The sequence below is a fragment of the Aquarana catesbeiana genome, linkage group LG02 (assembly GCF_042186555.1).
Source record: "Aquarana catesbeiana isolate 2022-GZ linkage group LG02, ASM4218655v1, whole genome shotgun sequence".
In the NCBI taxonomy this organism is placed as follows: domain Eukaryota; kingdom Metazoa; phylum Chordata; class Amphibia; order Anura; family Ranidae; genus Aquarana; species Aquarana catesbeiana.
In genome coordinates this window covers 16,021,150-16,037,012 of record NC_133325.1, presented here as the reverse complement: position 1 = coordinate 16,037,012, position 15,863 = coordinate 16,021,150, and the positions used below count along the sequence as shown (strand labels likewise).

At 46.0% G+C, this 15,863-nt stretch overlaps 1 protein-coding gene across 5 annotated transcripts in view; it reads left to right on the top strand.

The window, feature by feature from the left end:
- PDE2A (phosphodiesterase 2A) overlaps positions 1-15,863 on the top strand; it is a 791,783-nt gene that overhangs the window by 761,936 nt on the left and 13,984 nt on the right. For all 5 annotated transcript variants that reach the window (XM_073612615.1, XM_073612619.1, XM_073612616.1 and 2 more), the window contains 6 exons: positions 257-344; positions 4,210-4,257; positions 7,181-7,255; positions 10,859-10,958; positions 12,931-13,043; positions 14,513-14,551. In XM_073612615.1, the coding sequence (XP_073468716.1) occupies positions 257-344; positions 4,210-4,257; positions 7,181-7,255; positions 10,859-10,958; positions 12,931-13,043; positions 14,513-14,551 (463 nt within the window). The remainder of the gene's footprint in view (positions 1-256; positions 345-4,209; positions 4,258-7,180; positions 7,256-10,858; positions 10,959-12,930; positions 13,044-14,512; positions 14,552-15,863) is intronic.

Sequence of the window (15,863 nt, the reverse complement as noted above, 5' to 3'; positions counted from 1 at the left end):
GATGGCACTCTCCCACAGAAATAGATAGAAGAGGTCGGTTCTGCAGGGGCGGACCTAACGACTACTGTTCACCGTGACTGGAGAAAAATAGACCAGTCCGGTTTCCTTCTGTTTTCCCGGGATAATGAAACCAAGAAGCTGATTTTGACACTGCTTTTCTTTGCACCATTTTTCATGAATAGCTTTTAGATGATTTCATTGAATTTGTGTGCTTCAATTTTCTGATACTTTTTGATGTTTTTTTTTCTCTTTTTAGGGATATTGAAATTTTTGCCTTGTTCGTATCCTGTATGTGCCATGATCTGGACCACAGAGGGACAAATAATTCCTTCCAAGTGGCTTCGGTAAGTTCAGTTTAAGAATATGAATACTTTTTTTTAGCTCTTCATTTACATGTCTGCAGTCCTGCTGTGTCCAATATGAGGGGTTCCCACCATCACTGTGCTGAGTTCTCAGGTCTGTACACCTGATGTGCCCATTATGAGGGGTTCCCACCATCCCTGTGCTGAGTTCTCAGGTCTGTACACCTGCTGTGCCCATTATGAGAGGTTCCCACCATCCCTGTGCTGAGTTCCCGGGTCTGTACACCTGCTGTGCCCATTATGAGGGGTTTCCACCATCTCTGTGCTGAGTTCCTGGGTCTGTACACCTTCTGTGCCCATTATGAGGGGTTAATTTTGTTTATTGAAAAATCTTACAAACAACAACTTATATACAATAAAACCATAATAAATAAATAAAGCATATTTACAAAATAATGGAATACGACTATACAAAAAAAAAAAAAAAAACAAGAACATAATAAATGGTGCAAACCAAATTGCGCACAACATAATCCCTACGAAAGAGCCAGCCTAAGGCACATCACCGTCACCATGCATGTAGTCTTTTATAAAAACAGAGTGGGAACTGCCATTAGGGTAATTGAGGCAGCCGTTTCTTACCCGGACTACTCCCTCTCCCTGGAGAACCAGCGCGCTTCATTGCACCCTGGCACTCATCATCCATAGAGGATGCCGTACTCAACGAGTCCCACTCATCGTCATAATCTGACAGGACCTCAAACTTATTTGCCAAAGGCAAAACCTTAGGACTTAAAGTAACTGTACCTCTTTTTTTTCTTTCTTTTGCCCCTCCTCCTTTTTTTCCTCCAACCACTCCATATCATCCTTAGACAAACTGGAATCAACAGCCTCCCCACACCTATCCTCCCCACACCTATCCTCCCCTTCGCCCCTCTCCCCCCCACTCTTCCTTCCCTTATCTACCACCAAGGCAGCCTCTTCACCATCCTCCCCACTCCTCTGCACCCCATGATCCTTAACAGAAACCCTGCAGCGTCGGGGGAGGGGGACTGGCACCGCACATGATGCACCTGCCTCAGCACCTCTTGCTGCCTCTGCAATTTTAGAAGACATAGAAGGATTGGACACACTCTCAGTAACTGAAACCTTACATACAGACTGGGAAGACACGGGCACACTAGGTAAATGCACAGACTTGGGCACCACAGACTAGGGAGACACAGACATATTGGGTACTGACACAGACTCTCATAAGCTCAGGCTTGTTGTGCATTGCCTCAGGACACTTACTGTAAGGATGTCCCACCGCATTGCACAGATTGCACCTTATAATATTACAGTCCTTTGCCAAATGTCCTATACCCTGACACAGAGAGCACTTTATCTCCACACTTATTGCAGAGCTTTGGCTGGCCCAGGTGGAAGATGGTCAGCCTGTCCCTCCCCAGGAAAGCTGAGGATGGCAGACGCTGGACAACATTATCAATTACTTTTAATTTCAACTGCAAAGACCACCCTCCCACTCCGTCCATATTCCCTGATCGTCCAAAATCTTCTTTAGAGGGCTCAGGACGTCTCCATACCTCCTCAACCATACAGATAAATCCCCTTGTGGTATGGATTCATTGCGGACAAGAGCTGTCACCATTTTAATGAGTGGCTGGCATGATATAAGCTTGGGGATGAGCCCTTTCCAGTCCGGTAGGCCCTTACACACGTGCAGGCCCAAAATATGTCCAAAGACTCCGGATGGATAAAGGACAAATAATACTCATAGGAACTGGCCGGACCGATTAGGGCGAAGATATTTGTGGACCTAAACCCCATCTGCAGAATCTTATCCACCACTGCCCTCCTATGTGGGGGAATTCCTCTTTCCTCTCATTTAAGCTGCACAACATTCCTCTTTTTAAACAGGGAGGAAGATAAAACATTTCCATATTCCGTCCCTGCTTGCTCCCCCTTCCCAGATAACGTAGCAGCAACACCAGCATACGTTTTTCTTACAGCACCAGTAATTGCAGTCTTTTTCTTAGACACAATCAAACCAGCTGACAGAGAGTCTGATTCAGCTGGGATAGCAGTCTTGGAATCAACAGAGGTGAGATCCGCCCTCTCCCCCTGCTCTGAACACTCAGCTACTTTCCTGGGATCAATCACAGTTTTGGCTACTGCAGACTCCTGGAGAGTTGTAGCACTACTACTCGCAGCACCATTCTCAGGAACAGCCGCTGTGTCTGGTCCAGGAAAAGTCACTGTATTGTCCATGGTGCTCCTTTCTGCAGACTCTTCCCCCAGAAGCTGACAGTTACTCTCACCAGTTTCATCTGAAGCTTTGTTTTCAGTAGGTAATTCAGACTGCATTGCATGTTGTACATTATCTATGGGTCTGGGCTGACTGCCCTTAGCACTACAACCCTCAGCAAGCTCATTGTCATTAATAAAGTCTACATCACCATCTTGTACACACACTGTACCTGCTTGCTGTGCTGTTACCTTTGCACGTCGTGGCTGACGGTGGGGTCAGACTTCCTCCCAGCTGCTGCAGGCTTCATGATGGATCTTGCTCTCGCTAAAGGGCTCTCTTTCACAAGGTGAGGAACGGTGTCCATCTTCTCATCATCATCTGGGGAAACCGCACCTGGAGGGGATTCCAGCTTACAGCATGCCAGTACCTCCCTCAACCTCCTGCTCAGATGTTCCATATTACTTTTGCAGAGGGAGGAGGACAGAGGCCTCCACCATTGAGGGCTCAGCAGATGCCTGAGGTGTTAAAGAGCTGGGCTCATCCTCCGGGCCCACTTTCTCACTCTCTGCTGACTCTGTACCTGCATCTTCACACTGATTGGGTCACTTTCCATGCAGGAAGCGGCTCCTCTTCTCATTCGGTTGAATCATTCCTCATTTCTGTATTTTTCTTCAAATATTACACTATTCTCCTTCAGGGAGCTCACCAGTTCCTTCTACTTCTTCACAGCCTGTTCCAAGTCCTTCAACTCAGGCCTCAGAGACGGTCTCTTCTTGCTGTACACTTTGGAACAAATCTGTTTTTTCTTCCCAAATTCAGCCATCAAAATCAACAATTTCTCCTCTTCTTTCTCAATCCGTTTCAGCTTACCGACAATCCTCTGTCTAAAGGCAGACAGGGACTCATCTCTCCTTGGGCCAGGCCCAGTATCTTCCACAGGCTGAGGCCCAGTATCTTCCACAGGCCTATCCAGGGGGCCCCGCTAAGGTCCTCTCCAGGATCCAGCATCCCTTCTGGGGCAGAGAAGCAACTCTAGCACCTGGTCTCTGGAAGCACAGGAGCTAGGGGACCAGCAACCCCACACCTCACTGTCAAGGAGCAACTCTATTTCCCGGGTCTGTACATCTGCTGTGCCCATTATGAGGGATTCCCACCATCCCTGTGCTGAGTTCCCGAGTCTGTACACCTTCTGTGCCCATTATGAGGGGTTCCCACAATTCCTGCAGCATGCTCCGAAAAATGAGTTGTCTCCTCTCTACCGTGGGCCCCTGATGCTGAACTGATGGGCCCCAGGGAACTTTTAGTTAATCACTGGGAGCTGCTGCCTGTGAGATTGCTGTGCATGTCAGCAAAAGTGCGAAAATAGCCCCCTCCCTGCTCCTAGGCCCCCAGATGAACTGATGGAGCCCGGGGCTGATACAAAAGGGCTGATTCTACTCTCCTATCAGTGGCCTTTCCTTGGGCAAGGAATAAATGTGCTTTTTATTGGTACCCCAGGCAAAAACGAAAATATACCCCTTGCAGTGCAGGATGGGCCCTACTGTACAGGGTGTTTTCATTCATATTCTTGGAGTTCCACTTTGCCGTAATGTGATTTTACACCATCCTCCCTGTCCAGTAAATGACTGATCTTTCTCTTCCTTCTATCTTCTGCAGAAGTCTGTCCTGGCTGGTCTCTACAGCTCGGAGGGCTCTGTGATGGAGGTAAGTGGTTTATTTTCTTCATTCCTGAAATGGCATGATGTGTTTACCATGTTCTGGTCAGCAGACACAACTATCTGATCCTTTCAGGTGTGGCTGGGAGGTTTGAGGGCCACTCTACTCAGTGCCATGGCTCGGTGGTTAAAAGCAAAAATGTACAAACCAGGATCACAAGACCAAATAGTCCCAATTGCTTTCTTTGTTCAATGTAAGATCACATAAAATGGCCAACAATTTTTTGGGGGCCAACACTCTCCCTTCATCAGGGCTCAGTAGACCTTACTAAAGCTTTGATGGACTCGGTACTACGGGTAATCAGATGGATCTGTATATTGCTGGTGACACACAGCATTGTCGGGTTAGGTTGAAAAAGACACACCCATCAAGTTCAACCAAACTCAGTGCACATGGTCCATCCATGGTCTGGAATTTGGTTGGGTTTCCTTCCACAATCTGAAAATCTGAAACATCTGGGTTCAGCCAAGAACTGACCTGGGGCCACTAGGGGCCCATATTAACATAGCTGGGATGGTGTCATTCACCAGCAATCTAAAGAGCTATCTGATCACCCATAGTACTGAGTCCACCTAAGCTTTGGTGAAGTCTACTGAGCCCTGATGAAGGGGAACTGTTGGCCCTCAAAACGTTTTGCCTCTTTTATGTCTTTATTTTGTGGCAGTTTCTTTAGTGTTCAATCACAGACTGGGGGTGGAAAGGTGATCCAACTATATTACTGAACTGCAGTAGAGGAAAGTCAGGTCATCAACCTGGCTCTGTGTATCCCACGGCTGGATATCTGTTATAGAAAGGAAAGGATATATGATCCGCTAGGTTGTTATTGCCACCTCTGTACCCCATCTGGGGGCCCAACTAGAAGTGAGTGGAAACCTCCTTTAACCCTCAGGGCATTTTTCTAGCGCTAAATCCTCAACATGCTTTCAGGTTTTCTCAAAGGGACCTAAATATCCCCCCCCCACCACCACCACCACCAAACAACCCCACTTCAAATTATTCCCCTTCCACATATCTTCTGGCTCTGGTGATGTAGCCAGTACATGTCTGGAAGGTGCCAGTGACGTAACCTTCCCAGGAGGCCAGTCTGGAAGGCCCACATCCTATGAAGGTTATGCCACCAGCACCTTCCAGATGTTCTCAGATAAATGTCAAGAAAGATTTCCCAAAATCTCGTTAGATCTTAGCTAACAAATGGGCAGTGACTCCGGAGTTTGCCCATGTGCCTTAGGCCAATGGTTTTCAACCACATTGGGATCAGGGTTAGGTACTGTAAATTCTTCCAAGACTTTCAATGCCTCGAGGAGGCATGGGTTTATTTAGGGGCAATTATGAGAAACTGAAGGGCACTGTGGGAGGAGAGGGGCACTGTAGGAAACTGTTGGGGGTACTGTGGGAGACTATATGATCTACATCAAGCTAAGGGGCACCACCAGGGGCTGGAGGGCACTGTGGGACACTGTTAGGGGTACCATGGCAGACTGTAGGCTCTGCAGAAAGCTAGAGGGCACTGTGGGGACTCAGGGTTCTTAGGTGGCCTGGGGAAATGTGAGAGGTTGAGGGGAAACTATGGGAGACTGAAGGCACTGTGGGACACTTTTGGGGTACTATGGGGCACTGTAGGCTCTGCACCAAGCCAGAGGGCACCACCGCAGGCTGGGGGGCACTGTGGGACACTGTTGAGGGTACTGTGGGGCAATGTAGGTTCGGTAGCAAGCCATGGGGAGCCACTAGCAGGCTGGGGGACACTGTGGGACATAGTGGGGGGTACTATGGGGGACTGTAGGCTCTGCAGCAAGCCAGGGGGAACCACCGGCGTGCTAAGGGACACTGTCGGCCATTGTTGGGAGTACTATAGGGCACTGTAGGCTCGGTTGAAAGCCAGGGGGAACCACTAGCGGGCTGGGGGACACTGTCGGTCATTGTTGGGAGTACTATGGGGCAATGTAGGTTCGGTAGCAAGCCATGGGGAACCACCAGCAGGCTGGGGGACACTGTGGGACATAGTGGGGGGTACTATGGGGGACTGTAGGCTCTGCAGCAAGCCAGAGGGAACCACCGGCGTGCTAAGGGACACTGTCGGCCATTGTTGGGAGTACTATGGGGCACTGTAGGCTCGTTTGAAAGCCAGGAGGAACCACCAGCGGGCTGGGGGACACTGGGACACTGTTGGGGGTACTATGGGGAACTGTAGGTTCGGCAGCAAGCCAGAGGGAACCACCAGCGGGCTGGGGGGCACTGAGGGACATTGTTGGGAGTACTATGGGGCACTGTAGGCTTGGTTGCAAGCCAGGGGGAACCACTGGCGGGCACTGTGGGACATTGTTGTGAGTACTATGGGGCACTGTAGGCTCTGCAGCAAGCCAGGAGGCACCACCAGGGGGGCTGGGGGAACTGTGGGACACTGCTGGGGCACTATGGGGAACTATAGTTTCTGCAGCAAGCTAGGGGGCACCACCGGGGGGGCTGGGGGCATTGTGGGACACTGGGGTTCTATGGGGGCACTGTAGGCTCTGCAGCAAGCCAGGGGACACCATTGCAGGTGGCATGATGACGCACAATGACACAAACCACACCAGATCTGATGCAGATGTTAGCGGTGGGCCAACCCTGAGAACAATGGGGAAGTTTCCGGCCACCAATGATGTAAACATGTCCATGTGTTTATCTGGGGAAGGCAGTGGGGAGGGGGGTCTCCACTTTACAGTGAACATAATCGTACCCTTCCAAAAGGTAGGTGTCCCCATTGGAAGATTTCCCCCCATTTCCTGTTTTGGTGACAACTGTAACATTTAAAATTTCTTGTCAATCTCTGTTTGTTTGAGGGAAGGGAGGGAGGCAAAGGTTTAAAAAAAAGAGTTGTTGTTTTTTATGTTCCTCTGTCTGAGCCCCCTGTGTCTTGTCCCCCCCGTAGAGACACCACTTCGCTCAGGCCATCGCCATCCTCAACTCACAGGGCTGCAACATCTTCGAACAGTTCAACAGAAAGGTGAGTGTTCTAAAGGTGATCTGTCATCGTCATCCGCACTTCACACAAATCAAAAGGACACATGTGTCAGGCGACCAGATCGAGGGCATTGATTTTGGAAAAATCACCCTTTTCCTGCCAGGAATTGAGTAAAACAGTAAATGTGGTTCTTGGGCTCCCTCATGTGGCTGAATAAGAGATTGCAGCATCCGTTGGTTCTATACAGTAGTGGGATTAGAGGGGTAGTAGGGCAAAAACATTGTGCAGCGCTACTACTTTGGAAGCCAGTATATATAAGGAAAAATATGGCAGCAAATATGTATAATTGTAAGCTGCGGGTAGGAAGAAGGCGTTTCCGTAATTAAAGTGGACCTGTCAGTAACTTTACAATTCTCCATGACCAAATCCCTGGCATGACACAATATAGACCAGCGGGTATCATACTTCAGAAAAGCTCCACCTTTTCACCTTTTATCAATAAAAAATTTCCCCCTGAGCTCCAGTCCAGTGACTTTGCCTAGACTGAGTCCCCCCCCCCCCCCCCCCCAGTGATCAGACTGTACAATGTAACTTCATAGTAAGTCTGCAGACTAGGAAAGGGTTACTTTTAGTATACTGAGGTAATAAGAATATTGAGGGAATGTTCTAAGTAGGGAGCAGCAGCAGTGCTCCATCAACGTGTAGAAATCAGAATGTATGAAAAGTGACAGCGCCGGGTGTTCTGGGCTCCGTCCTGAAGATACGTGCCGAAGAGTCGCTCGGTATCCCCGTAGCCGTGGCTGATGATGACTCCGCTCGGGATTCTCAGGGATTAGGAGAACAGATGTGTGCGTCCCCTGGGAGGCGGAGTCATTCCTTTCACACGGATTGTCACGTTTGTGTGCGATGTTTTCCTGTCATTGCTGAGTTTGCTGTTTCTTATTTGCATTGTGCCGTGTATCCTCTGGGGCCTTGTTTCTGCACCATCTGTTCTCACCCCACTAAACGAGTGTAAATACGGGAAATAATGAGGCTCAGGAGTTTACCGCTAATTATTCTTATTTTGTATCTCTTTTATTTTTCTTCTTTTTATTTTTTACAAATAACTTTTCTGCTCATGGACTCGGCGTCGGCGGTTTTCTCTTAACTTTGCTTTCAGCGCTGGAAATTTTAATACACAGGTCCCCCCCCCCCAAAAAATAACATGTACTGTATATGAGAACGTTATCATTGCTCTTATATACAGTATTTACCGCTAACACCCATTAACCCAAGATCTATGCTAGATCAATCCCTGATATACCCTAGATTCATCCTAGATCTACTTCAGAGCCACCCTAGACCCATCCTAGTTCAACTCTATTTTCACCCCTGGTCAACCCAGGAGTAACCCCAGATCCACCCTAGACCCATACCAGTTTCTTCTTAGATAAACCCAAGATCTACCCCAGATCCACTCTATATCTACCCCAGATATATAGTTGGTAATGCGCTAGGTCAGTGCGCCCTTCTCTTGCTATTATTTTACAGTTCTAAGGATACCCATTGTCCTGAAGAGGGCAGCAAGACCGTTGGTGTAGAAAGAAGTTGTCTGCACTGTATATTCCCAGGCCTACCACTCAAGAGCAGGAGAATTACTTTGTGAATATACCCCAGATATATACCAGATTCATCTTAGATCCACCAAGATCTACTCCAGAGACACCCTAATTCGATCTTAGTTCCACCCCATTTGCACCCCTAGTCAACCCAGGATTTACCCCAGATCCACCCCTTATAAACCCATGTTCTACTCCAGATCCACCCTAGATCCATCCCGGTTCCACAACAGATAAACCTAACATCTACTCCAGATCCACCCTAAATCCATCCCAGATAAACCCAAGATCTACTTTAGATTCACTCTAGACCCATTCCAGTTTCCCCTTGGATAAGCCCAAGATCTACTCCAGATTTAGTCTAGATCCATCCTAGTTTGACCTTAGATAAACTTAATATCACCCCAGATTCTCCCTAGATCCATCCTAGTTCCACCACAAATAAACCCAAGAACTGCCCCAGATCCACTCTAGATCCATCCCAGTTCCACCACAGATAAACCCAAGATCTACCCCAAATCCAGCCTAGATCAATCCCAGTTCCCCCACAGATAAACCCAAGAGCTACCCCAGATCCACTCTAGATCCATCCAAGCTCCACCACAGATAAACCCAAGATCTACCTCAGATCCACCCTAGATCCATCCCAGTTCCACCACAGATAAACCCAAAATCTACCCCAGATCCAACCCAGTTCCACCCCAGATAAACCTAAGATCTACTGTAGATCCATCCCAGCTACACCACAGATAAACCTAAGATCTACTCCAGATCCACTCTAGATCCATCCCAGTTCCACCACAGATAAACCCAAGATCTACCCCAAATCCAGCCTAGATCAATCCCAGTTCCCCCACAGATAAACCCAAGAGCTACCCCAGATCCACTCTAGATCCATCCAAGTTCCACCACAGATAAACCCAAGATCTACCTCAGATCCACCCTAGATCCATCCCAGTTCCACCACAGATAAACCCAAAATCTACCCCAGATCCAACCCAGTTCCACCCCAGATAAACCTAAGATCTACTGTAGATCCATCCCAGCTACACCACAGATAAACCTAAGATCTACTCCAGATCCACTCTAGATCCATCCCAGTTCCACCACAGTTAAACCCAAAATATAACCCAGATCCACCCTAGATCCATCCCAGTTCCACCACAGATAAACCTAAGATCTATTGTAGATATAGCCCAGTTCCACCCCAGATAAACCTATGATCTACTGTAGATCCATCCCAGTTCCACCACAGATAAACCCAAGATCTTCCCCAGATCCACTCTAGATCCTTCCCAGTTAAACCTCATATAAACCCATGATCTAATCCAGATCCACTCTAGATCCATCCTAGTTCCACTACAGTAAAAACCAAGATCTATTCCAGATCCAACCCAGATAAAACTAAGATCTACCCCAGATCCACCCTATATCTATCCCAATTCCACCACAGATAAACCAAAGATCTACCCCAGAGCCACCCTAGATCCATCCCGGGTTCACCTTAGATACAGGTAAACCAAAGATCTACCCCAGGTCCACCCTAGATCCATCCCCGATCCAGCCTAGATCCATTCCAGTTTCACCTTAGATCCAGTTTCACCAAACATCTACCAAGATCCAGCCCAGATCCACTATAGATCCATCCCAGTTCCACCCCAGAAATTCCCAGATCTACCTTAGATCCACCCTAGATCTTCTTAGTTCCACCCTGGATCAACCCGAGATTTACCCCAGATCCACCCTAGATCCATCCCAGTTCCACCCCACCCAAGATCCATCTTAAATCAACTGCAGATCAACCCAAGATCTATAATCTCATCGAGATTTTACTACTAGATCCATCCCAGATCCATCCCAGCTCACCCAAGAATGTAGTTGCTCTCTGATGCTGGCCCTCATGTTGTCCTCAACCTTGTATGACGGCTGTAAATCTTTATATCCGTCTCAGGCAGATCAGGGGGACAGTATCCAATGCAGGTCACTCCCGCTGGATTCTGGGAAATGAGTCATTCATAACATTTCTTTCCCTTCTGATACTGTACAGGATTACCAGAGGATGCTGGATCTGATGAGGGACATTATCCTGGCCACTGACCTGGCACACCACCTACGAATCTTCAAGGAACTCCAGAAAATGGCAAAAGGTAACAAGTAATGTGTGTGCGGTGTATACCAAGACCAAAACTACCTCCCCAAGATCGCCCTACACCCTACAATGCCAATCGTCAGAGCCACAGGTGTATATATGGTGTATACCAAACCCAAACTACCCCCAAGATCTCCCTACACCCCACAATGCCAATCGTCAGAGCCACAGGTGTATATATGGTGTATACCAAGACCCAAACTACCCCCAAGATCTCCCTACACCCCACAATACCAATCGTCAGAGCCACAGGTGTATACACAGTGTATACCAAGACCCAAACTACCCCCCAAGATCTCCATACACCCCACAATGCCAATCGTCAGAGCCACAGGTGTATACACAGTGTATACCAAGACCCAAACTACCCCCCAAGATCTCCATACACCCCACAATGCCAATCGTCAGAGCCACAGGTGTATACACAGTGTATACCAAGACCCAAACTACCCCCCAAGATCTCCATACACCCCACAATGCCAATCGTCAGAGCCACATGTGTATATATGATGTATACCGGGACCCGAACTACCCCCAAGATTGCCCTACACCCCACAATGCCAATCGTCAGAGCCACAGGTGTATATATGGTGTATACCAAGACCCAAACTACCCCCAAGATCTCCCTACACCCCACAATACCAATCGTCAGAGCCACAGGTGTATACACAGTGTATACCAAGACCCAAACTACCCCCCAAGATCTCCATACACCCCACAATGCCAATCGTCAGAGCCACACGTGTATATAAGATGTATACCGGGACCCGAACTACCCCCAAGATTGCCCTATACCCCACAATGCCAATCGTCAGAGCCACAGTTGTATATACGGTGTATACCAAGACACAAACTACCCCCCCAAGATCTCCCTACACCTCACAATGCCTATTGTCATAGCCACAGGTGCAGGTGGTGTATATACGGTGTATATACAGTGTATACCGAGACCCTCTGACTACTGAGACCCCCGGTCCCTCTGACTGCAGATCACCTACCTCCTGTAACACAAAGATAAAAAGACAGGGTCTTGGGTTGCTCCTCCATTGACTCAGTACAGTGAAAGTGAGAGCTGTCACCTTAGGACAGGAAGTGGCAGGATCACCATGTGTCCATAAAGACAACTAATGCAGACACCAGATCTCTAGACTGACAAGCTGTAATTACATGAGAATGGTTTCCTTTCCTTGGTTTAGATACACTCTAATGATACTTTTATCCAGAGAGCAATGATTTATTAGACAACATCCCCATCTAGTGTTGAAAAAGGAAACTGCAGCAAAAACTATATATATATATATATATCTATATATATATATATATATATATATATAGATATATATATATATATATATATATATATATATATATATCTATAGATATAGATATAGATCTATAGATATAGCTATAGATCTATAGATATAGATCTATATCTACAGGTATAGATATATATATATATATATATTATAATATTTTTTTTTCCAATAGCTTTTATTACATTTTCAAATATAAGTACAGAGAGACAAAAAGTGTAGCTACAAAGAGATGACATTTTCTGAGGGTATCTTTGCATGTAAGGCACATGGTACAGTTATAACATTTCTTTCTTTTCTGGTTACATGATAACTCTTTGGTATTCTAGAGAATTAGCTCAACACTGTCTATCCCCAACCCCTTCTACCCCCCCCCCCCTCTTTCCCAGCGCACCCCCACCATGTTTCCCATGCTCTGCACTCCCATTGGTGGAATGGCATGTTGGTTGCAGCCAGGTAGATGGGAGGGAGATCAATGAGCATACGTCTTGTGATCTCCCCTTGCTTTTAGGCACTTGGAAGTGACGAGTACAACGTCTCTTCTGGTTTCCTAGTGTTGGCCATCCTTTAATATTTCTTCAGAAAATGCAAACTAAAGGAACTATCACAGGGAGGGGAAATCTGTTTGATTCATTCCGTGTTCCATGTCCTCCACAGATGGATATGACCCCAAAAACAAGCACCACCACAACCTCCTGATCTGCCTCCTCATGACCTCCTGTGACCTCTCTGATCAAACCAAAGGCTGGACCACCACCAGGAAGATTGCGGTGAGTTCTCGGGGGGGTTCTCTGTGAAGTCATGTAAAATTATGATGGTGCCCGCTCTTAGCTCCCACCTTATCCTGTCCATTGACTCTTAGAGCAGCCTCTCCCTCTGCAAGCCTGATGTCAGCTTTCAGCTGGTGTATAGCAGTTTGATATAGTGGAAGACGCTTTGATTTTTATTTTATTTGTTATCTGTGGAGGAAGTAAACTCACCAGCCACTTTATTAGGTACACCTTGCTAGTCCTGGGTTGGAATCTCTTTTGCCTTTTAGAACTGCCTTCATTCTTGGTGGCATAGATACAACAAGGTGTTGGAAATGTTCCTCAGAGATTTTGCTTCATAGTGACATGATAACATCACGCAGTTGCTGCAGATTTGTGGGCTGCACATTCATAATGCCAATCTCTCGTTCCACCACATGCCAAAGGTGCTCTATTGGATGAGATGTGGTGGGTGTGGAGGCCATTGGAGTACAGGGACCTCATTGTCCAGTGGTGAGATGATTGGAGCTTTGTGACATGGTGCATTATCCTGCTGGAATGAGCCATCAGAAGATGAGGACACTGTAGTCATAAAGGGATGGACATGGTCAGCAACAATACTCAGGTAGGCCGTGGTGTTTAAACTATGATCAATTGGTACTAAGGGCCCAAAGTGTGCCAAGAAAATATCCCCCCACACAATTACACCACCACCACCAGCCTGAACCGGTGATACAAGGCAGGATGGATCCATGCACCAAATTCTGACCCCACCATCTGAATGTCGGAGCTGAAATCCAGACTCATCAGACTAGGCAATGTTTTTTCAATCTTCTGTTGTCCAATTTTGGTGATCCTGTGTGAATTGTAACCTCAGTTTCCTGTTCTTAGCTAACAAAAGTGGTCTTCTGCTGTTATAGCCCATCTGCTTCAAGGTTGGATGTGTTGTGCGTTCAGAGATGGTATTCTGCATGGTTCTGATGGTGTTCTGATTGGAATTCTCCTCTGACCTCAGCAAGGCATTTTTGTCCACACAACTGCTGCTGACTGGATATTTTCTCTTTTTCCCACCATTCTCTGTAAACCCCAGAGATGGTTGTGCACGAAAATCCCAGTAGATCAGCAGTTTTTGAAATACTCAGACCAGCCTGTCTGGTGCCACCAGTCATGCCATGTTCAAATTCACTTAAATTCCCTTTCTTCCCCGTTCTGATGCTCGGTTTGTACTTCAGCAAGTCATCTTCACCACGTCCTAGATGCCTCAATGCATTGAAATTGCTGCCATGTGATTTGGCTGATTAGCAATTTGTGTTACCAAGCAATGGTAACAGGTGTACCTAATAAAGTTGATCGGTGAGTGTAGATGGTGTTTCTGTACGGACAGAGAGTCTTCCAGAAGGAACTGCAGATGGCATTCATCACTGTAATTAGAATTAAAGAGAATTTTATTTGGTAAAACATGGCTGACGTGTATGTGTTCCCTATTCCAGGAGCTGATCTACAAAGAATTCTTCTCTCAGGGAGACCTGGTGAGTACGACAGATACAATACCAACTCCAATATTCTGTCTTTACTCCGCACAGGAAGACATCCTGACTCCAGTCAAGGATGGTACACTGACTTCCACCCAAACTAAGACACACTGCACTGTCCCAACCAGGATAGGACGGTACACTGACTTCCACCCAAACTAAGACACACTGCACTGTCCCAACCAGGATAGGACGGTACACTGACTTCCACCCAAACTAAGACACACTGCACTGTCCCAACCAGGATAGGACGGTACATTGACTTCCATCCAAATTAAGACACACTGCACTGTCCCAACCAGGATAGGACGGTACACTGACTTCCACCCAAACTAAAACACACTGCACTGTCCCAACCAGGATAGGACGGTACACTGACTTCCACCCAAACTAAGACACACTGCACTGTCCCAACCAGGATAGGACGGTACATTGACTTCCACCCAAACTAAGACACTTCACTATCCCAACCAGGATAGGACGGTACACTGACTTCCACCCAACACAGTAAGTGACACAGATCCCAGGAACAGGTAGACATGTGCAATTGGTTATTTCCCAATTCGTTTTTTAACGAATTTCGACAAGTTCTGAAATATCCGAATTAACAAAATACCCGTTTTAATTAATTTTTCAAAATATATTCGTAAATTCAAAAATTCCGAATTTACAAATTTTCGAAATTCTAGATTTCGGATTTTCGGATTTCAGATTTTTGAATTTCCGAATTACGAACTTCGAAATTAGAAAATCTGAAAAATTGGAAATTGGAAAATTCGAAAATTCAAGAATTTGGAGATTGGAAAATCCTGAAATTCGAAATTTGAAAATAAATTTAAATTCAAACGAAGAATGAAAATTCGAAAATCTTAAATAATAACTAATAATAACTAATAATAATAATAAGCCAAAAATTTGTTCGTTTTCGTTTTCCTTCATTTTTTTTTTTTTGTTTTTTTTTTTTGTTTGTTTTTCGGGTCATTCGTTATGATTGAAATTTGTAAATTTGAAAATCCAAAATCTGGAAATACAAAAATTTGTAAATACGTAAATTTTAAAATGAGAAAAGTTGAAAATCCGAAATCCAGCAATTTGTAAATTCTAAATTTCAAAATCCAGAAATTCTAAATAATAGCTAACTATTAAATTATAGGTATTCGAATTTCCTTTCAAATTTGGCTGTTAGTGAACGTAACGAATACGAATTTATCTGAAGTTACGAATTTTCTGAACTAACAAATGCCGTATGTAAACGAATGGAACGTAATGAATTAACAATAATAAATAACATTAATAATAAAAACTTTTT